Source organism: Typopeltis vanoorti, chromosome 11, assembly GCF_054136105.1.
Source record: "Typopeltis vanoorti isolate ZY-2024b chromosome 11, IOZ_Tvanoo_1.0, whole genome shotgun sequence".
Lineage (NCBI taxonomy): Eukaryota > Metazoa > Arthropoda > Arachnida > Uropygi > Thelyphonidae > Typopeltis > Typopeltis vanoorti.
This window is the reverse complement of record NC_143559.1, coordinates 22407792-22427261: the sequence shown is the minus strand read 5'-3', so window position 1 is coordinate 22427261 and position 19470 is coordinate 22407792. Positions and strand designations below refer to the sequence as shown.

The window sequence follows — 19470 nt, the reverse complement described above, 5'->3', positions numbered from 1 at the left end:
AAGCCTGATCAGATATGAGGGTATTTTTGCCATTTGGCTCCATGGCTGTGAAACATGAAATACTTTCCTAAGCCACCTGAACAAGCAACACAAACATATCCAACTCAACATCAAGATCAAAAACAAAAGCTCACTTCCTTTTCTGGACACACGTCATGTCCTCTCTCTGGCTGCCTCTCCTTCACAGTCTACTGCAAACTGACATACATACAGAAAAATTGATACCACTATGCAACACAAAAACTACGGGTGATCAGCACCCTCAAACACAGAGCTCTAACAATTTGCTCCAGTGAACAGGCTCTGAACCAAGAATTCAAAATTATTAGCCAAACATTTGTAAAATATGGCTACAATTAAAAAAAGTTCACAAGATCCTCCATAAAAATGCCATTAAAACAAAGAAAATTATAATGCTATAGCCATACCATATATTAGGGGCATTTCAGAAAAAATGGATAGAACACTACTGAAGTATAATATTAAAACACCTCTCAAACCCCCCTCCAAAATGAAGAAATTTACTTAGCTCTTCCAAAGATCCTCTGCTATACCTTAACCCACCCAAGGGTTCACAAAATTCAATGTACCTGTAAACTACCTTACATAGGGGAAACAGGATGCACCATCCCAAGTAAAAAAGATGAACACAAATGCCACATTAAATATCTGCACTAGTAAAAGGCCTGTCAAGACCACGCACTCCAAACATGTCACAGAATTGACTAGAAAGGCACCAAGTCTCCACACTGCACCAAAACCTGGTTTGAAAGAAAATTCAAAGAAGCCTGTGAAATGCTGAAACATCAAAAATCTGAACAAGAATGATAGGTTAATTATTCTAAGAATTTGGAGGACCCATCTTCAATCTGTATAGCATCCAGAATAACCCCAAACAAAAGAAAATCTGAATATGAGAGGACTTTAGAAAATGTTTTTTTCTAAAAACATTTTCTAAATGTTTTTTTTTTCAACCAGAGGTAAGGCTAAGGTAAACGATTAACAAACATTTAGATTCATCTTACTTTTGTGTAGTGTCATGCAGCTTGCATCCTGTATATACGTATGTTTTCCTGATGATGAACTCAAAATACAGAAGTCTAAATGTTGAATGTTACTTTATTAATGTAAGTCAAGTAATTATTCTAACACGTGTTGTGTCTCCATAAATTCTTCACTATGAATATTAAAAATAAAGATATTAGGATGGAGCTTGACATTGTTCACATTCAGGGACGTGTGAATGGAGATAATCTCAGGTGGTTATAGTCACATGAACAGAATGGGAAAGAAACGTTATCAAAACAGGTTTGATGTCAGGATGACCAAGAACCAGAAATGGCTCGGAAGACCAAAACATGAAACCTGACAATACAGGAGTCCTGAAGACTAATTTGGGGAAAATTGTTGATACAAAGTTATTAATAATGAAGCTTTCAATGTTGTGCTATCACAGTATCATGTTACACATCATGAAAGTGCATACAGGGTGATCAAAATTAAAGTATCCCTGTTTAAGGTTTTGTGGAGCACAACCCAGTGATCTAAATGGTGCAAAACTCTGCAGGAAATATGTCAGGCAGAAGCAATATCCGAGAAAAATAAAATAAAAAGCAGTTCCAAAATTCACCACTAGGGGCATTGTAAACACCAAATACAGAATTTGCATATCATGCAAACTTCGCAAGTACTAGGAGGATTTAAAAAGATGGACACAGGATTTTCCCCTTCATTCTGGTTATTAATATTGTCTATAGCAATGGCAATAACCTTGCCCCAACGTGCTTTGCTCATGAAGCTGTACTGCCTAAACAATTGCAATGCTGTTGCTGCACTCTGTGAATTTCGTAGCCTGAACAAATGTCAACCAGGTCCACTACCTCCATGTGCTCTGCAATGAACAATTTAGTCATTTTGAAGAAACGGGATCATTGGAAGTTACACCTTGCAGAGGTTGCAAACCAATCAGTTCACAAAAAGTGAATGAAGTTGCTACTGCCGTTGTGGAGCAGGCCACAAATAACAATATTGGTTCCTGCAGTGCACATGCTGTATCAAGATACATGGATGTGCCTTACACAACTGTCTGGAAAATTCTATAGAAGATCCTGCATTTAAGATAACTCTGGTAGGAGCTATGCCTGCAGTACTTTGAAAGTCAAATGACACACACGGCTACAGTCATAAAATATATACTATGGCAAAGAAGGCAAAGGGAAACCACCTTGCTCATAATCAAATCCATAGTACGGTAGCATATAGCTACTCCCATCAGCCGTGTGGCTGAGGGAATAGGATAGGATAGGAAATGAAAACACAACTCTGACAAAAAATTCACTATAGTGCATTTTCACTGCCTAACAAACTTTTCCATATGTATATTTTTATATATGAATGTTGGCAACAGGTAATCTGTGGAACAATTAAAAGGACACTGAATAAAAAAACAAGATGAGAAATGCAACTAAAATTTTACAAAGTAATGGCCACTCCAATTCTGTTATATGGTTCAGAAACATGGATGGTTAAAAAGAAAGATGAAAGTAAAATACAAGCTGTAGGGATGAGATTTTTAAGAACAATTAAAGGATGCACAAAGGACCCAATAAGAAATGAAGACATCAGAAAATAATTCAATTTTTATAACATAAATGAAAAGATCAAGGAATATAGAGAGAAATGGAAAGATATTGGCTACCAAAAGAGGTGGATAGATATAGACCAAACGAAAACAGAGAGAGAGAGAGAAGGGAAGACCAGAGACAAGATGGAAAGACCAGTGAAGCTGGAACCTTGAAGAGAAGATGTTTGTAACATATTGTTATTAAGAGAAACATCCAGGGAGTAAGGGGACATGTCGAGGGAGACCACATACTACCTTTATCATTAGCCTATAACATATTGCTATTACGTTGCTATAACATAACCCTCCTTTAGTAAACCCATGCTGTTCGTTGTGAAGTAGAGATTCTCTGTGAACCCATTTCTAAATGTGAGCCCTACCAAACTTTTCCAAAATCTCCACTACCACACCCTAGAAGATACATCCATCTTTGCACCACCCTTGTGCAATGGGATTACCATACATTCTTTCTGGTCTTGAGGAATCTTTCCTGTTCTGAGACAGATTATATAGCCTTCTCAAAGGAATAGGCACTTCAGCTGAACAATTTTTTAACATCCATGTAGATATTCTATCAGTCCCTATTGTCGAATTTTCAGAACCTCTTCTTCTCCTCATACCCGAGTTTCTTCATTCAGTGAAGAGGTATCAGTGAGTGCAATGTTGCATACACCACGTTGATAGCTTTTAGCAAATTGCGTAATAATTAGTTGAACCTCTTCTGCATCTGTCACCCATACACCATCTACATTCAGTAGAATTATTCTTTCATATTTAATCATTCTTTTACTTGCAGCATAATGATAGAATTCTTTTCTGTTATCGTTAGCTTGCAGAAGCAGTTTGTTTTCATTTATAGACTTCACTTTCTCCGTATAATTGGCCTGCTCTGTATAATTTTCATAACTAACATCCTTATGCACACAGTATTCCGATCGTATTATGTCATTCTTATGCATCTCCTATTCTATTTTCTTTGAACTCTAGAGATACATTCTGACATTGCTTCATCTAAACGCTTTCCATACACTCTCAATATCTTTTTCATCTAACAACAGATACCATGCCACAGAATCTAGCATGCTCCTCAGCTGATCATAATTTCCTGCTGTGTTCTTAGCATATAACCTTTTCTGAATGGAATATTCATAAACTTAGCCACTTCCCAAGTGAATACCAGATTGCACAGGCTATGACAACTACATAAAAAAGTTATGAGGTCTGACACAGAAAAAATGAGACTGTGCCTGAATTTGTTTTTACTTAACAAATTGAGAAAATCAACTATTATCTCCTTCAAAATAGTTCCATTCTGAGTTGACACATGGCTGTATACGATGCTGCCAATGTTCAAAGCAATTCTGCAGATCATTTTCTGAAAGGCTGTTGAGGGTCTTCATTGTTTTTGCTTTCACATCTACCGACAAAAATGGGTTCCTTTGAGTGCCGACTTAATCTTTGGGAAGAGGTAGAAGTCGCAGGGAGCCAGTTCTGGCGAATAGGGTGGGTGCTCCTTCTGATTTACTGTCTGGCCGCTGGGAACCCACTCTGCCATTACAATACCTTGGATATCGAAGAAAACAATCAATATGGCCTTGAACTTCGAACGACTCATGCATGCTTTTTTTTTTGGTCTTGGAGATGCAGATGACTTCAACTGCATTGATTATCGCTTGGTTTCTGGATCATATGTAAATATTCAAGTTCCATCACAAGTAATTATCGAATTCAACAAATCTGGTTCATCCTTAATGCGTTGCAAAAGGTCCAAACACAGTTCCTTGCAATGTTCGTTTGACAACATTTTGGAATCATTTTCGCACAATGTTTTTCATGTTCAATTCTTCTGTTAAAATGCACTGAACACTTTCCCTGTCCAAATGAACTTTCTCAAACAGCTCGAACACCCAACCTCCTGTCTTTTCGAATCACATCTCGCACTTTTTTAATGTTGTATTCGGTAACTGCAGTGTGTGGGTGGCCTGGGCGATCATCTTTCATGCTTTCTCTGCCTTACGAAAATAGTTTCTGTGCCATTCAAAAACGCGTGCACGAGACCAGCACTCTTCACCGTAAGCCTCAGTCAATAATTGAAAAGTTTCAGTCACAGATTTCTTCAGTTTCACAAGAATCGTGACGTTAACTCGCTGTTCGCTCTTGCACTCCAACATTTTCTGATAGAAGGGAAGAAAAAGTCTATATTTGAACACACATCCACTTGTACTGAGTAAAGCAATGGAGTTGCACCTTGTCTCATGGTGGCAGGTTAGAACATACTCTATAACCATCTCTTTGTCTCTCCCCCTCCCACTCTCCATTCCCAAGCTATAGGGTTAGTCTCGTTTTTTTTTTTTTTTTTTGTGTATTGGACCTCATATTATTACTCATTTCGTAACAACAATTTTCCTCGAAATTAATCTGTTATCTGCCAAGATTTCAATATTATAGATCTTATGTTTCTGTCTTCTAAGGCCCTTCTTACTATATCAATCCATTTGGATTTTAGTCTTCCTCTGGATCTTTTTCCTGCTATCCCTGGCAAAGAACATTTGTTTTGCTAACCCTCCCTCTCCCATTCTGCTTAACTGTGTTAATACAACCTGCTAACTGTGTTTAATTCTGCTATGGCAAGTTCTTTCCTAATAGCATCATTTTTAATGTGTTACTGCCATTGATAGCATCTGTTCACTTTCCTAATATTTTTTTCAGCTCTCTCCTATCTGCAGTCTACAGACTAATTTTTTTCCCAAGGAAAAAAAAGTATTTTAGATGTATAAATAATTAAATTACTTATAATTTAATCTTATAGATAAAATTTACAGTTATTATTAATTATAGTTCTTAAGAGAACAGCATCAGTTATGGGAGATGTCCACTACTGGTCTCTGCCTATATATCCCACCTCTCTCCACTACAATCAGGAAGCAACTTACACACATTTAACATCCTTCACTTCCCTTTGCCATCATACTACTACCAGTTTCAGTGAGTATCAGTTGTACAGGATAGAATGTAGTCTGTTCCTTTCTTATACTGTATTTATTCTAATGCTGTTTTAATCTGTGCAATTGTTACACTGTCCTCTTGTGTTATATCCTCGTGTAGGTTTGGCCATTGATATAAAAACTATGAAAACTGCAGCAATATCTTATAATTAAATATAATGCAACTGTTATTATGCACTTATATTTAACTTGCCAGCCTGGTTAGTATACTCACTTTCCAACCAATGAGTAGAGGTGGGTTCCGAATCCTTCCATTGGCATGGATGTTTCATCACCTGATGTGAGATCACTGCCCTTCTTATTGGAGGCCTGAAGTGGCTTGAAAAAAAGTTCCACATTTGGTTTCTAGAGCAGGGTTTCCAAACCATGTACAAAATAGATTAAAAATACAAAAAATAGATAAAAAAATTTTTTAAAAATCCTCAGTCCACCCACAATATCAAATGTACTACAGGTTTGCAAATAACATTACATGGGTGGGAGCAAACAAATCTGACCATAATACATACTACTACTGTATTATTGCCAACTGTGGGGATATTTTATATATATATATATCTCCCTTGTATAAAAATATGGAAACTAATTTCATGCTTTCTAGTTGTATTTTTTTACCACTTCTACAAATTAGATATAATGCAACAGTCAAGTACAAATGTGTTTCCTAACCACTAAAGGTAACTTTTCCCTCCGAAATATTTTGATTTTTTTTTACTGAAATAATATGATATAAAATTTTAAGGTGAAAAAAGGATGGAGTTTAATATTTAGCTACTTGTTTAAGACTCTGTAACTGCGAAATGCCAATACTTAAAATTCTACAATGAGGAAGAAAGACAAGGACTAATTGTAGTGCTGGGGGGGGGGGGGGGGGAATTGATGATCCCAACAAATATGTTAAATCTTTGTGCAAGAAGTTTAAGAAATTATAGTCACCACCAAACTGAATGCTAATACCTTCTTGGGTATTTTCCTTAGAAATAATGTAGAAGAACAAGATCTTGCCACTCCAAATTCACTATAACCCTTATGCTATAAAAAACTATTTCTCTGGTCCATGCAGGTTTTCTACAGTAAGCATCCAGTGTATACAATCCCAGCCCCCACCACTAACTTGTATATATTTGTGCATGCAAGCTTGCAAATATACGAGGGTGATATGAAAAGTTCTTGGCCTAACAATGAAAAAACGAATTTATAATTTCAAAATTATTTTTATTTTACAACATAATCTCCCTTAAGACCAATACATTTATTCCAGCAATGCTCCAGCACCCTTATCCTGTCTCTGTAGTAAGATGTAAGAGGGGTATTTTGCAGTAAGATCTGCAAAATTCCCCTCTACAGCTGCAATCACCTCTTGATTAGAAGAAAAACGTGAACAGTGAGGAAGAGTTTTTAGTTTTGGGAAGAGATAGAAGTCAAAGGGAGCCAAATCAGGGGAATAGAGTGGACGTTCCAACATCCACCGTATTCCCCTGATTCACATTGCAGATCCCTTAATTTTCCCATTGCCACGACACCTTTGTGGGCAGGTGCATTGTCCTGATGAAAGATGATTTATTTTTTATTTCTGCAAACCAGGTCTTTTCTCACGAATTTTTTCATCTAGTTTGGTTAAAAGATTGGAATAATATTTCTCGGTTATTGTTTTACCTTTTTCAAGATAATTAATAAACAAAATGCCTTTAGCATTCCAAAACACTGATGCCATGACCTTTCCTGCTGATGGAACTGACTTTGTGTTCTTTGGAACTGAACAATAGGCTTCTGTCCACTGTTTTGACTGCTGTTTGGATTCTGGTGTGTAATGGTGGATCCAAGTCTCATCCATAGTAATGAAGACACACAAAATCAGTTTTATTCTTGTTAAAATGCTCCAAGCACGGTTCAGAGATTTTCATGCGAGTGCGTTTTTGATCTGCTGTGAGCAAGCGTGACACCCATCTTGCGCAAAGCTTTTTCATTTGAAATGCTTCATGCAAAATATATCCTACATGTTCTTTTGAAATGCCTATAGTCTCAGCAATTTCATGCACTTTGACTTGCCAGTCATCCAATACCATATCATGCACTTGATCAATAATTTCTGGTGTTATTACATTTTTTGGACGTCCTTCACATGGATCATCTTTAAGGCTGGTACAGCCACGTTTAAACTCAGCAGCCCATTTCTTAATTGTCAAAAACGAAGGAGAAGAGTGTCCATATACTTTTGTGAACTTTGAATGAATTTCTTTTGGCGTTAAAACCTTTTTTTACCAAGAATTTTACAACCGGACGATATTCAATTTTATCCATTTCAGACAGCTGTATAAAACAAACTACTTGATAGAATGACTTGCAATTTCACATGGATGTTTATAACAGATTTACCTACTTAGAAAAAAAAAATTATTGCTGATAGGGTTGCCATCTATGGTTGAGGCTGAGAACTTTTCGGACCACCATCGTACATCTGAAATATATTAAATTTCAGACTTTAAAACTCTCTCAAACATTTAGACACATTATTTTTGATATTTTTATGATACATAAAAATATCCTTTCCTTTTCAGAAATCCTCAATGACATCTGCCATTTCTGAAGTGACCTATGGAAGTTATGCATATCTTTATTCTTGATGATATTATAAATGGCTAATTCATGTCATGAGCAGAAATTTAGCTGGTTTTATTAGCTCTGTCCTTTTCTCCAAATTTTCCTAAAACATTTAAAAAGTTCTGAGTCATTTTACAAGGAAAACCAACTTTAAAGAAAACGTGAAACTGGATTCGATTGGCTATTTAAATAGCACAGCAGGAAACTAATCTGAATAAATATCATCACAGTGATTTATTTTAACTGAAATAATATATGTTATTATAAGTGGAAAAAAGAATGGAGTTTAATCCTTAGCTACTTGTTTAGAAGGCTCCACAACTACCAAATGTAAAAACTGCATTGTCTTTCAATTGGAATATCCACAACACTCCATTTGAGACTGTTTTCCACCTAATAAGTATATATGCATTTATGTTTACTATTTTACATCTTATAAGTAGCTGACCTACCACTGTTTGTTCTGGTTCCCCAAATAACACGAAAGACATGGGAAAGTTGAGCACCTGTTTAATTGGACAAGGAAAGCATGATTTTGGATTGTTATATTATCATAAAATACATACATTTTGAACAAACAATGAAAAGTTGATTGACTTGTTCTTGAATTTTCATTCAATTCTCCTTTTATCTGTTTTCTGTCAGAAGTTGCCATAACCTGTTCGATGCATTTTTGTAACATATTTGGAAATCCTATCTAGTCCTTGTAATTGTTAACTATTAGGCCTAAATGAAACTATAAATACATTATGTAAGTTTATATATAATAATACTGTCGAGTAACAGTTCAATACTGTTCTATTCATGTTTGTGTTTTCTACTGAAGCTGACTTTTTTTTTTTTCTGTTTTTCAGACCTCGTAAAGATGACTTAGTCAATATGTCCAATGGCTTTATTCTTTAGTCATGTAGATTTACATGACTAAAGAATAAAGCTGATTTCTTTAAATCGATCATATTCTCACTTGATATTTGTCAAGGAACAGAATGACAAATTTACCCAAATGCTTCACATATGTAAATCCAAGATCCAAGCAGTGGATACCATATAAACATACTGAATTTTTTTGTTGAACTATTGCCATCTTGGCACCTACTGATAAGAATGGGATAGAGTTGCACATATGAAATATTCTTTGAGTAAACAAGTGAAGTGGTTCAATAGGTTCAATAACAATTATCAACAATTTGATCTGACAAACTACCAGCAGACACCAATGTACTTAAAATACCAGCAGACACCAATGTAACATCACCATAAGTACCTAGAATCCTCCCCAGCTTGTGGAACTCCAGGATTCTAGAAACTCAAAATAAAACTACTACTCTAGAAAATAAATTACATAATGACAGTAAAATCATTATTCTTTTTTTACTACTGTTTTGAATAAAATAGTGCTTACAATTAATCTCCTATCTAGAATCTTTCTTCCACCTTGGAAGCCATATTCAGCTTCATATGGATAACTCCAGTCTCTTACTAAGAAAACTAATTTCTGCAATAAAAAACAATAATAATAACTTGACCACATTAATTTCAATATTTCAGGATATTAATAAAAAATAATAGCATTACTAATCAAGCTTTTCTGATTTCTTCAAAGTGGATAAATAATTCATGTTATCAAATTAAAAATACTACTTTTAAAACCAAACATGCAAAAAATTCTTCATGTTAAAGAATAAATAACGGAAAAAACTCACATAGAAAGATTATTTATTAGTATAATTTTCACCTGTGTGTGTCGCTGGCATCCTCAGTACATTAAGCTCAAAATTAAACACTAACTGACAATTCCAAAAAGCGCCACCTAAGTAGCTGGTGTAAGATAACTAAAAAGGTCAATAACTTTCCTTAAAAAAAAAAAAAAAAAAAAAAAAAAAAAAAAAAAAAAAAAAAAAAAAAAATTAATATAAGAAAAAGTTAGGAAAGATTAGCTGATTTGTAAAGTACTATCTCCCACAAAGGGGACAGACGTAAGCCATCGGATCTGTTTAAGTTAGGAGAATGAAGTAGAGTTTCACATGTTTCTTTATAAAGGCGTTCCATGAGAAACCGACTTTTGTGAGGAACTCTTGTCTTTCTCCAATGAACTCTGCTGTGTCTAGTGAAGATGGCATGTTCAGAAAGTCCAGACTTTTCAGGTTTTAAAGTATTCAATATAAGATTGGTGTTCTTCTAGCCGAATAGAGGCAGATCTTCCCGTTTGTCCGAAATAAGATAATCCACAAGAGCACGGAATCTGGTAGACACCTGGATGATTAAGATGTGGAAGCTTGTCCTTAGGAGAAGTGAGAAAGGTGGAGATTTTTCTAAATGGTCGAAAGGCAACAAAAATATTCAGTGGTTTTAAAACTTTTGCTATACGTTCACTGATGCCTTGTACATAAGGGATAGTAATGTGCGTTATTTCCTCTGTGTTTGAAGAGGAAGACATATTAAAATTACTCAAAGTTCTTACAATGAAGCAATTCTTATAACCATTAGATAGAAAGGAAGAAGTTATGTATTGTAGTTCTTTCTGTAAAAGATCATCTGTAGAACAAAAGGAGTGAGCCCGATGAACCAGTGTTTTAATAGTTCCTGCCTTTTGACTGGAATGGTGATGAGATTCCGCATGGATATAATGGCCTGTATGAGTCTTCTTTCTATAAACATAAGCAGTTAGCCTTTTTAGATCTTCTAATTCTTCGCCAACCAGATGGTAACCTACATTTCTCAGTTTATAGAAAGAAGACTCGTACAGGCCATTATATCCATGCGGAATGTCATCACCATCCCAGTCAAAAGGCAGGAACTATTAAAACACTGGTTCATCGGGTCCACTCCTTTTGTTCTACAGACGATCTTTTACAGAAAGAACAACAATACATAACTTCTTCCTTTCTATCTAATGGTTATAAGAATTGCTTCATTGTAAGAACTTTGAGTAGTTTTAATATGTCTTCCTCTTCAAACACAGAGGAAATAACGCGCATTACTATCCCTTATGTACAAGGCATCAGTGAACGTATAGCAAAAGTTTTAAAACCACTGAATATTTTTGTTGCCTTTCGACCGTTTAGAAAAATCTCCACCTTTCTCACTTCTCCTAAGGACAAGCTTCCACATCTTAATCATCCAGGTGTCTACCAGATTCGTGCTCTTGTGGATTATCTTATTTCGGACAAACGGGAAGATCTGCCTCTATTCGGCTAGAAGAACACGAATCTTATATTGAATACTTTAAACCTGAAAAGTCTGGACTTTCTGAACATGCCATCTTCACTAGACACAGAGTTCATTGGAGAAAGACAAGAGTTCTTCACAAAAGTCAGTTTCTCATGGAACGCCTTTATAAAGAAACATGTGAAACTCTACTTCATTCTCCTAACTTAAACAGATCCGACGGCTTACGTCTGTCCCCTTTATGGGAGATAGTACTTTACAAATCAGCTAATCTTTCCTAACTTTTTCTTATATTAATTTTTTTTTTTTTTTTTTTTTTTTTTTTTTTTTTTTTTTAAGGAAAGTTATTGACCTTTTTAGTTATCTTACACCAGCTACTTAGGTGGCGCTTTTTGGAATTGTCAGTTAGTGTTTAATTTTGAGCTTAATGTACTGAGGATGCCAGCGACACACACAGGTGAAAATTATACTAATAAATAATCTTTCTACGTGAGTTTTTTCCGTTATTTATTGTGTATCGATATGTCTACTCACGGTTTATCTCTTTTAAAACTTCATGTTAAAGAAGTCATCATCATCAAATTCCTGCCATGTACCCTCAAGGGGTGTACAGGATATGATAGTACTACATGAAAAATTTACATCGTTACTAACTTCCTATCTACAATTTTCCTCCAAATCAGTCTGTTACTTGTCAAGACGCCAACATTACCAGATCTTATATTTCTATCGTCTAAGGCACTTTGTACCGTAACGATCCACCTATATCTTGGTCTTCCTCTGGGTCGTTTTCCTGCCAACTTGGCAGAGAACACTTGTTTTGCTAATCTTTCCTCTCACATTCTGTTTAAGTGACCATACCACCTGAGATTAGCTCTGCTAACACATTCCTGGATGCTGACAATGTCAAGTTCTTTCCTAATATCCTCATTTTTAATATGATATTGCCATTGATGCCATCTGTTCATGCCTCTAATCTTTCTCAGGACTCTCATATCAGCAGTCTTTAGTCTTTGGTCAAATGTTTTACTTCTGACCGAGCTCTCAGATCCATAAGTTAAAATTGGTTTGAACACTGTCTTGTATCCAGCTAATTTAGTGTTCCAACTAATTTCTCTCTTATTCCATATGAATTTATTCAATTGACTTCCTACCATACCAGCTTTGTTGATTCTGTTGTCTATTTCAATATTTAATTTACCATCTTCACTAAAAATCGTGCCTAAGTAGGTGAAATGTTTTACTTGTTCCACAGGTTCTCCGTTCACAATGCAGTTGACATTTTCAATGATTCTGCCTATTTTCATTGTCTTTGTCTTTTTATTGCTGACCTTCATACCATATCTATTACAATAGTTATTCAATTTAGTCAGAGATCTTGAAGACTTGTAGCGGATTTATTTAGTAGTATAACATCGTCTGCATAAAGCAAAGAGCTGACATTAACATCTCCAATTTTGATATCAGGTTTAATACCACTTCCCTTCATAATGTGATCCATATAGATAATGAATAACAGAGGGGATAATGTACATCCTTGTCTCACACCAGATTTAACTTTAAACCATCTTCCTGTACTTCTTTCAATTCGAACTGCTGACTTACAACTCAAATAAAGACTAAGTATTGCTTGATATACTTATACCATTCACACCATATAACTGTAGCGTATTGAATAACTTCTCTCTCTTGGCACCATGTCATATGCCTTTTCCAAATCGACAAAACTTAAATACAGATCTTTGTTATATTCCCATGCTTTCTCGACTATTTGTCGTAAGTGAAGATCTGATCCTGACAGCCTCTATTTGACCTGAATCCAGCTTGTTCTTCACCAAGCATTTCTTCCATAATTCTTCTCGACCGTTTCTCAAGTATACTTGCATATATATCTTACCAGGAACACTCAGTAGGGATATACCTCTGTAATTTTCACATTTTATTTACCTTTTTATAAATGCGTACTATGAGAGCTCTACTCCAATCATCGGGAATTCGTCCCTCTGTCCAGGCATTCTGAACTATGCAGTGCAGCCACTGTAAGACTTTTATACCACCATACTTCAGCATTTCTCGTCGAATATCATCTACTCCTGCAGCCTTTCCACACTTCAAGCCTTTGATGGCTTTTTCTAATTCAAGTATGATATGTATTCCTGACTGCATGCCTGGTCAGTGTTTTTTTTATCACTATGCTGTCATCACTGCTTGTTTCATTTAGCAAATTTTCAAAGTAATTACTCCATACTTCAAGTATCTCTAACTCCTTTTACAGCACTCTTTCCTCCATTCCTAAGCTTCTTCAACAACCTCCATATTATTTTGCCACCTTCTTGATATTTATTTTCTATGTTCTTGCCAAAGTCCTCCCATGACTTTTGTTTAGCTAGTTTTACACAGTGTTTAGCTTCCTTACATTTGTCTTTGTATTCTCTAAGAGCACAAGCTGACTTATTTGCCAGGAACTTTTGATATGATTTCTTCTTTTCCTTCACTGCCTGTTTAACTTTCTTTGTCCACCATAGAGTCCTGATTTTTCTATCCTTGCAGACAACCTCACCACGTGCCTCTCTGGCTGAATCAATCAGGGTTTTCTTCAAGGCTTGCCACTGAATCTCCAAGGTTTGGTTCCTGTTCTCAAACTCTTTCATTTTTCCTTCAATAATCTTTGTGTATTTTAGTCTACAGTTCACATCTGAGAGCTGCTCAACTTTTATTCGCTTTTAAACTTTCTTACATGTCATTCTTTTCAATATGAAATTCAACTGTATCCTGCTCAAGACTAAATAGTGATCACTTCCAATTTCAAATCCTCTGTACACTCTGGTGTCCTGCACCAGGGAGAAGACATCACTATCAACAATAACATTGTCATAGAGACTTTTCTCATTCCTTGCCTCTTCTCTCCATGTGAATTTGTGCACATTTTTATGTAGGAACGTGGTGTTAGTAATAACCAGTCCATGTCCTGAGCAGAAATCCAACAGGTATTTGCCATTATTATTAGCTTTGCTCTTTTCTCCAAAATTTCCCAAAACATTTTTGTATGTCTGACAATCACTTCCTACTCTGCTATTTAGATCCCCGACAAGGACCAACTTTTCCTTTTTCATTGTGTCAGTAGCTTTCTCTAGAGCCTCAAAAAATTCCTCCACTTCTACCTTAGAAGAACCTTCTGTGGGACCATAGGCACAAATAAGTCTCCTTGTCCAGTTCCCCATTCTCATATTTGCCCACATCACTCTACTTGAGACTGCCTGCCATTCAAGAAGATTAGCCTCGTATTTTGTGTTGAATACTATGGCTCCTCCTTTTCCTTGATTGTCATTTCCTAAATATAACATTTTGTATTTATTACTCAGAAAGATCTCACCAGTTTTTGTCTTTTTTGTTTCAGTCACCCCTATTATGTCGATCTGGTAATTATCTAATTCCTCTGCTAGCTCCATTTCTTTGCCATTCAGGCTTCTTATGTTGATAGAATCGATCTTTAACTCTGGTGATCTTGAGTTGGGGTGTGTTTTCAGATTTGTTCCAGTAGGTGACTTTTCACTGTTTGCCCTGGTTTCCTGGGTTCATCTGGTTAAACAACGGGGGCCTTGTTTAACCAGGTGACGCCCCAGCCGGCATGAAATTTTGTCATGTTGTACCATCATTTTCTATATTGGTTTAAGCCAATAAGAATACAATTTGGTTGCTAAATCCAAAATTGCCAGCACATCCTCGTTCGTTCAGTATCCAGGTAGATACCCAACAGGGTGCACCATGAGAAGGCGAGGACTGGACATTAGGTCAGAAGCCCTGGTCAGTTCTCCGCATTCCTTTAAAGGCTATGTGGAGGTCTCCTCTCAGTGAAAGGAGTCTTCAATATGAAATCTCTTCCAGAACAATTATCTATGCCTTAGAAATTTTCTAGTGACCTGTGTAAGTAGTAAGCAGTAAGTTCCCAACTTTTACAAATGCACTTATTTTGCATATGTAATTATGTAACATGTATATGTTTTATTATGTAAAAAAAATAACAGTTATCTGAATATATAGTTCCCCCCCCCCCAGTAAAGAAATCAGTCTTTGATTCAAGAACTGGATATTCTGCGAGGTAGTACCTTAGTACCCAGCTGAATGGGCACTGGTCACTTCCTTATGAAAATAATCCAATACAAGGTGATGAAAATGGCAAATCTAGATTAGGAAGCTGATTATGATCCATGAAGGGCAGCAACTGCAAGTACATAAGCAAAACTAGTTGGGTGGAACATACTTGCAAAGAAGATTAATCTTGAACGATATTAGGAAAGGCAACTGAATACTCAAAACTGTATGCATATTAGTGACAGCATAATTGTGGTTAAAATACTGAACTGATAAATGCCATTCTATTACTAGTCTTCATGCTAATACACAAAGAAGAAAAAGTAAACAGAATGTATGAGTTAACAAATAATTCGAGACACCAGATGAAAACAATAATAACAAGGAATTTCATCAATGCAGTAGTAGCTGGAGATGGAAGGGGATGAAAAATTTCGGACTGGTACTATAAAATAAGAGCCAAAAATTTAAGTTGAATTACAACATAGTAAAGCTTCTGGCACCAAATTAAGCATATCACGCAGCAAATGTTGGCAGCAATCAATCTAGCCACAGCTAAGTGCAATCTAAGATTCATACTAAATCCTTTAAATGGAAAATTTGGATAAACTAAACAATATAATTATAACTTATAGTAGTGCCTTAAGGTATCAAGAGCACCAGAAAAACAAAATAAACATGGAATTTATTAAGTTACTAATATTTTGTAGATTTCTGTATCTCTTCAAGATGCATAAATTACAAGTTTTGTAACCCATGCAACACTGAACTAGGTTGTTTCAGAAGCAACTCAAAATTGTAACTGAAAATGAACTAATGCCCTATCATGGCACCCTCTAGGGTCTGGATTAAAGGGAATTTAATTGAGAAAAGTCAAGCTCAATGCGGTCTCAGAATGACCCTATGCACCTCAAGAAGTATGGCTGCATTAATTTTCCAGACTCTGGAAAATTAATGTAGCCATACTTATTGAGGAGAGGGTACTCCACATGTGGTGCCATTACACAAACCTCCTCCCAGACCCATATCCTCAGGCAACACAGCTGTCATCTTCCATTTAATCCTGTGTGAAGGGATATCCAGACAACGGTCTGCCAGTGCTGACTTGCCATACTGATGATAGTGAATGCAGTTTTTATGTCCCTCAAGGTGGATGTCAAAAGATCCAATAGCTTGCCCAAATTAGATCATGCCATAAGTACATAAAACTCCACACACACTTACTTCAGAATGTGCAACGTACATGCAGCCAATCCTTTGGATAACGAAGGCTGCAAGTTGAAGGAGTGTGTGCATGCACACACGAGTGCTGTTGCCTGAAAATGGCATGGAGATTATATTTATAAAGAGCTTAGCTATCTTCTCAGATGCACCCTCAGACATAGGAGGATGAAAATATTCTTGTTGTGATCCCATGCACCAGGTATGGGAGTTTCCCCCACAAAGCGGAGGTATGCCATCTTTTGCCCACACCTTTAGCCATCAGTCAAAAAAAAAACATGTTGCAAAAACAACCGAGCTCTGCAGCAAGAGTTGAGTCACAGTCCTAACGATGAGTTAGTGCTCCAAGGATGTTTTACCACTGGGACAGACAATAGTTTGAATGCCCATGAAAATACCTACTAGCACATGTAGGTTTACTATGAATAGAAGTGCAACCAGTGTATCTAGGAAGGGAAGATTGCTACTTATTTCTTTATTCTACTGTGAAGCTTTTTTTTTTTGGATGCTGGCTTCTTAAATTAGCTAAAATTATATCTAGGCCATGAAACCAAATAGCAAACACATCATTTACATAGCACAGCTAGACTGCTGATTTGTAGCCATGTTTAGTGCTTAGTTTCTAGATATTCTATAGACTGATTGGAGAGGGTGAGACCCACTGCAATCCCATATAATCATTTTGGTATTTTTTTGCTTTATGAAAAACAACCTGGGCATGTATGCGGTGAATTTTATTGACATTTTGAAGTGAATGAACAGAATTTTTTAAAGAAGGAGGGGAGAAGAGAAAGAGTTGTCCATAAGGAAAGCTATGCTAATTATCTGTTAAGTTTGTAGGTGGTCCTATCCATGATCTCGACTACAGGGCAGGTGAGGAAGATACTGGTGGAGCTCCATATCCAAGGGGTGACTTAACATGTTATGCTTTTAGTTCTGGTAATTTCTCTGGGCCAAGATATAGCTTTTTTTAAATAATTCACAATTTTTCCCTTTTGAGACCTAGTGGAATACTGATAAATAGAGGAGTCTTTTAGGATAGTAATTTTTCTGTTACATTCTGCTTGATCCATTATGGCAGATGCATTACCCTTATAGACTTTGGTTATACTTTTTGTTGTTGTTATTGTATGTTTCTTATGAACTATGAGCATAACGAACATTGTTCAGTGTTCATATCTTCATGTTGATTCAAGATACAGGAAAGTAGGATAAAAATGGATATTACATTTGAAAAAGAACAGTATGTAAGTAAGTTTTGAAAAGAATTAAAGTTGGGTAGCTTTTACAAGTAAACTATAGACGTGACTATCTAAACATTATTGAAGAAAAAAATGAGACAGATTGAAAACAAGAACCAAACCTTGGAATCAATGTTTTCTTCAGAGTTCCACTCTGAAGAAAACATTGATTCAGCTAGGGAGGCATGTGAAAAATACACAAAAAAGTTAAAGAAGTACTGGTAAAGAAGAAAGGATACCAAAAGTTCCTAGCAAATAAGTCAGAAGATGTCTTAAAAGAATACAGAGAAAATGTAAGAGAGCTAAGCTATGTGTTAAAGTAGTAGCAAACGAAAGTCAGGGAAGACTTGAAATACAGAAAGGCAGCTGGAGTAGATGATATTAGACTAGAAATAAATAAACATGGAGGTATAAAAATTTTGTAGTAGTTACACTGCATAATTCAGAGCCTGGTCAGAAGGTCAAATTCTACATGACTAGTAAATCCCCTCACACTTTCGATCGATAAAAAAGGGAGTACAGCTTAATGTGAGAATTACAAGGAATTTCTCTCTTAAGTGTTCCAGATAAGATTTATGCAAGCATTCTTGAAAAGAGTTTGAAAGATTTTGGAAGAGAAACTTGGAGAAAAACAAGTGGGAATTCAGGCCAAGGAGAAGTTGTCAAGATCAGATTATTCACTTTAAGACCAACTGTTGAGAAATCATGCGAATATGACAAGGATCTGTATTTAAGCTTTGAAGATCTGGAAAAGGCATATGATAAAGTGCCCAGAGAAAAGCTTTTCAAAACATTACAATTATATAGGACGAATGGAATGGAACATTATATAGAGCAATACATAGTTTATATTTAAGTTATCAGTCAGTCAGCAGTTAGAATTGAAATACAGGAAGATGGTTTGATGTAAAAAATCAGTGGTAAGACAAGGATACAGATTATTTCTACTCTTATTCATAATATATATGGATCATATTATGAAAGAAAGTTACATGAGAGCTAATATTAGAATTGGAGTTGTCACATTTAGCTCTTTGCTTTATGGAGATGATGATGTATCCTAAACATATCTATCTAGTGGATATGTTTAGGAGAACATCAAACTTCAAAATACATCAAAATTTCCAGGATTTTCTAACTGAATTGAGTAACAGCTGTAACAAATTTGGCATAAATATCAGCAATAAAAGGACCCGAATTATCATAAAACAGTATCTGCTGTCTTCCTGGATTTTGCTCTTAAGTTCAAAATTCATGGAAGAAATTTTTGGACATATCCTAGATGGATAGAAAAAATAATCACTGAACACATCCTGCATTCTGAATGGTGAGCCTAGAGAACCAGAAAAAAAAAAAATTTAGCTATTTTAGGCACAGCTTTTAGTGAAGTTGGCAAATATGGAAACAGACAACAGAATAAGCAAAGCTTGAAACTCCCAGTTTCAAGTCATGAATCTGAGAGTTAGATTAGAAATAAATCACTTGATCAAAGACTAGAGATTACAGATATGAGGATTCT

General features: G+C 35.8%; 1 protein-coding gene across 3 annotated transcripts in view; it reads right to left on the bottom strand.

The window, feature by feature from the left end:
- The window catches only part of atl (atlastin GTPase), a 315725-nt gene that overhangs the window by 153506 nt on the left and 142749 nt on the right, over nucleotides 1-19470 (bottom strand). For all 3 annotated transcript variants that reach the window (XM_090400775.1, XM_090400777.1, XM_090400776.1), the window contains exon 7: nucleotides 9632-9724. In XM_090400775.1, coding sequence (XP_090256901.1) covers nucleotides 9632-9724 — 93 coding nt within the window. The remainder of the gene's footprint in view (nucleotides 1-9631; nucleotides 9725-19470) is intronic.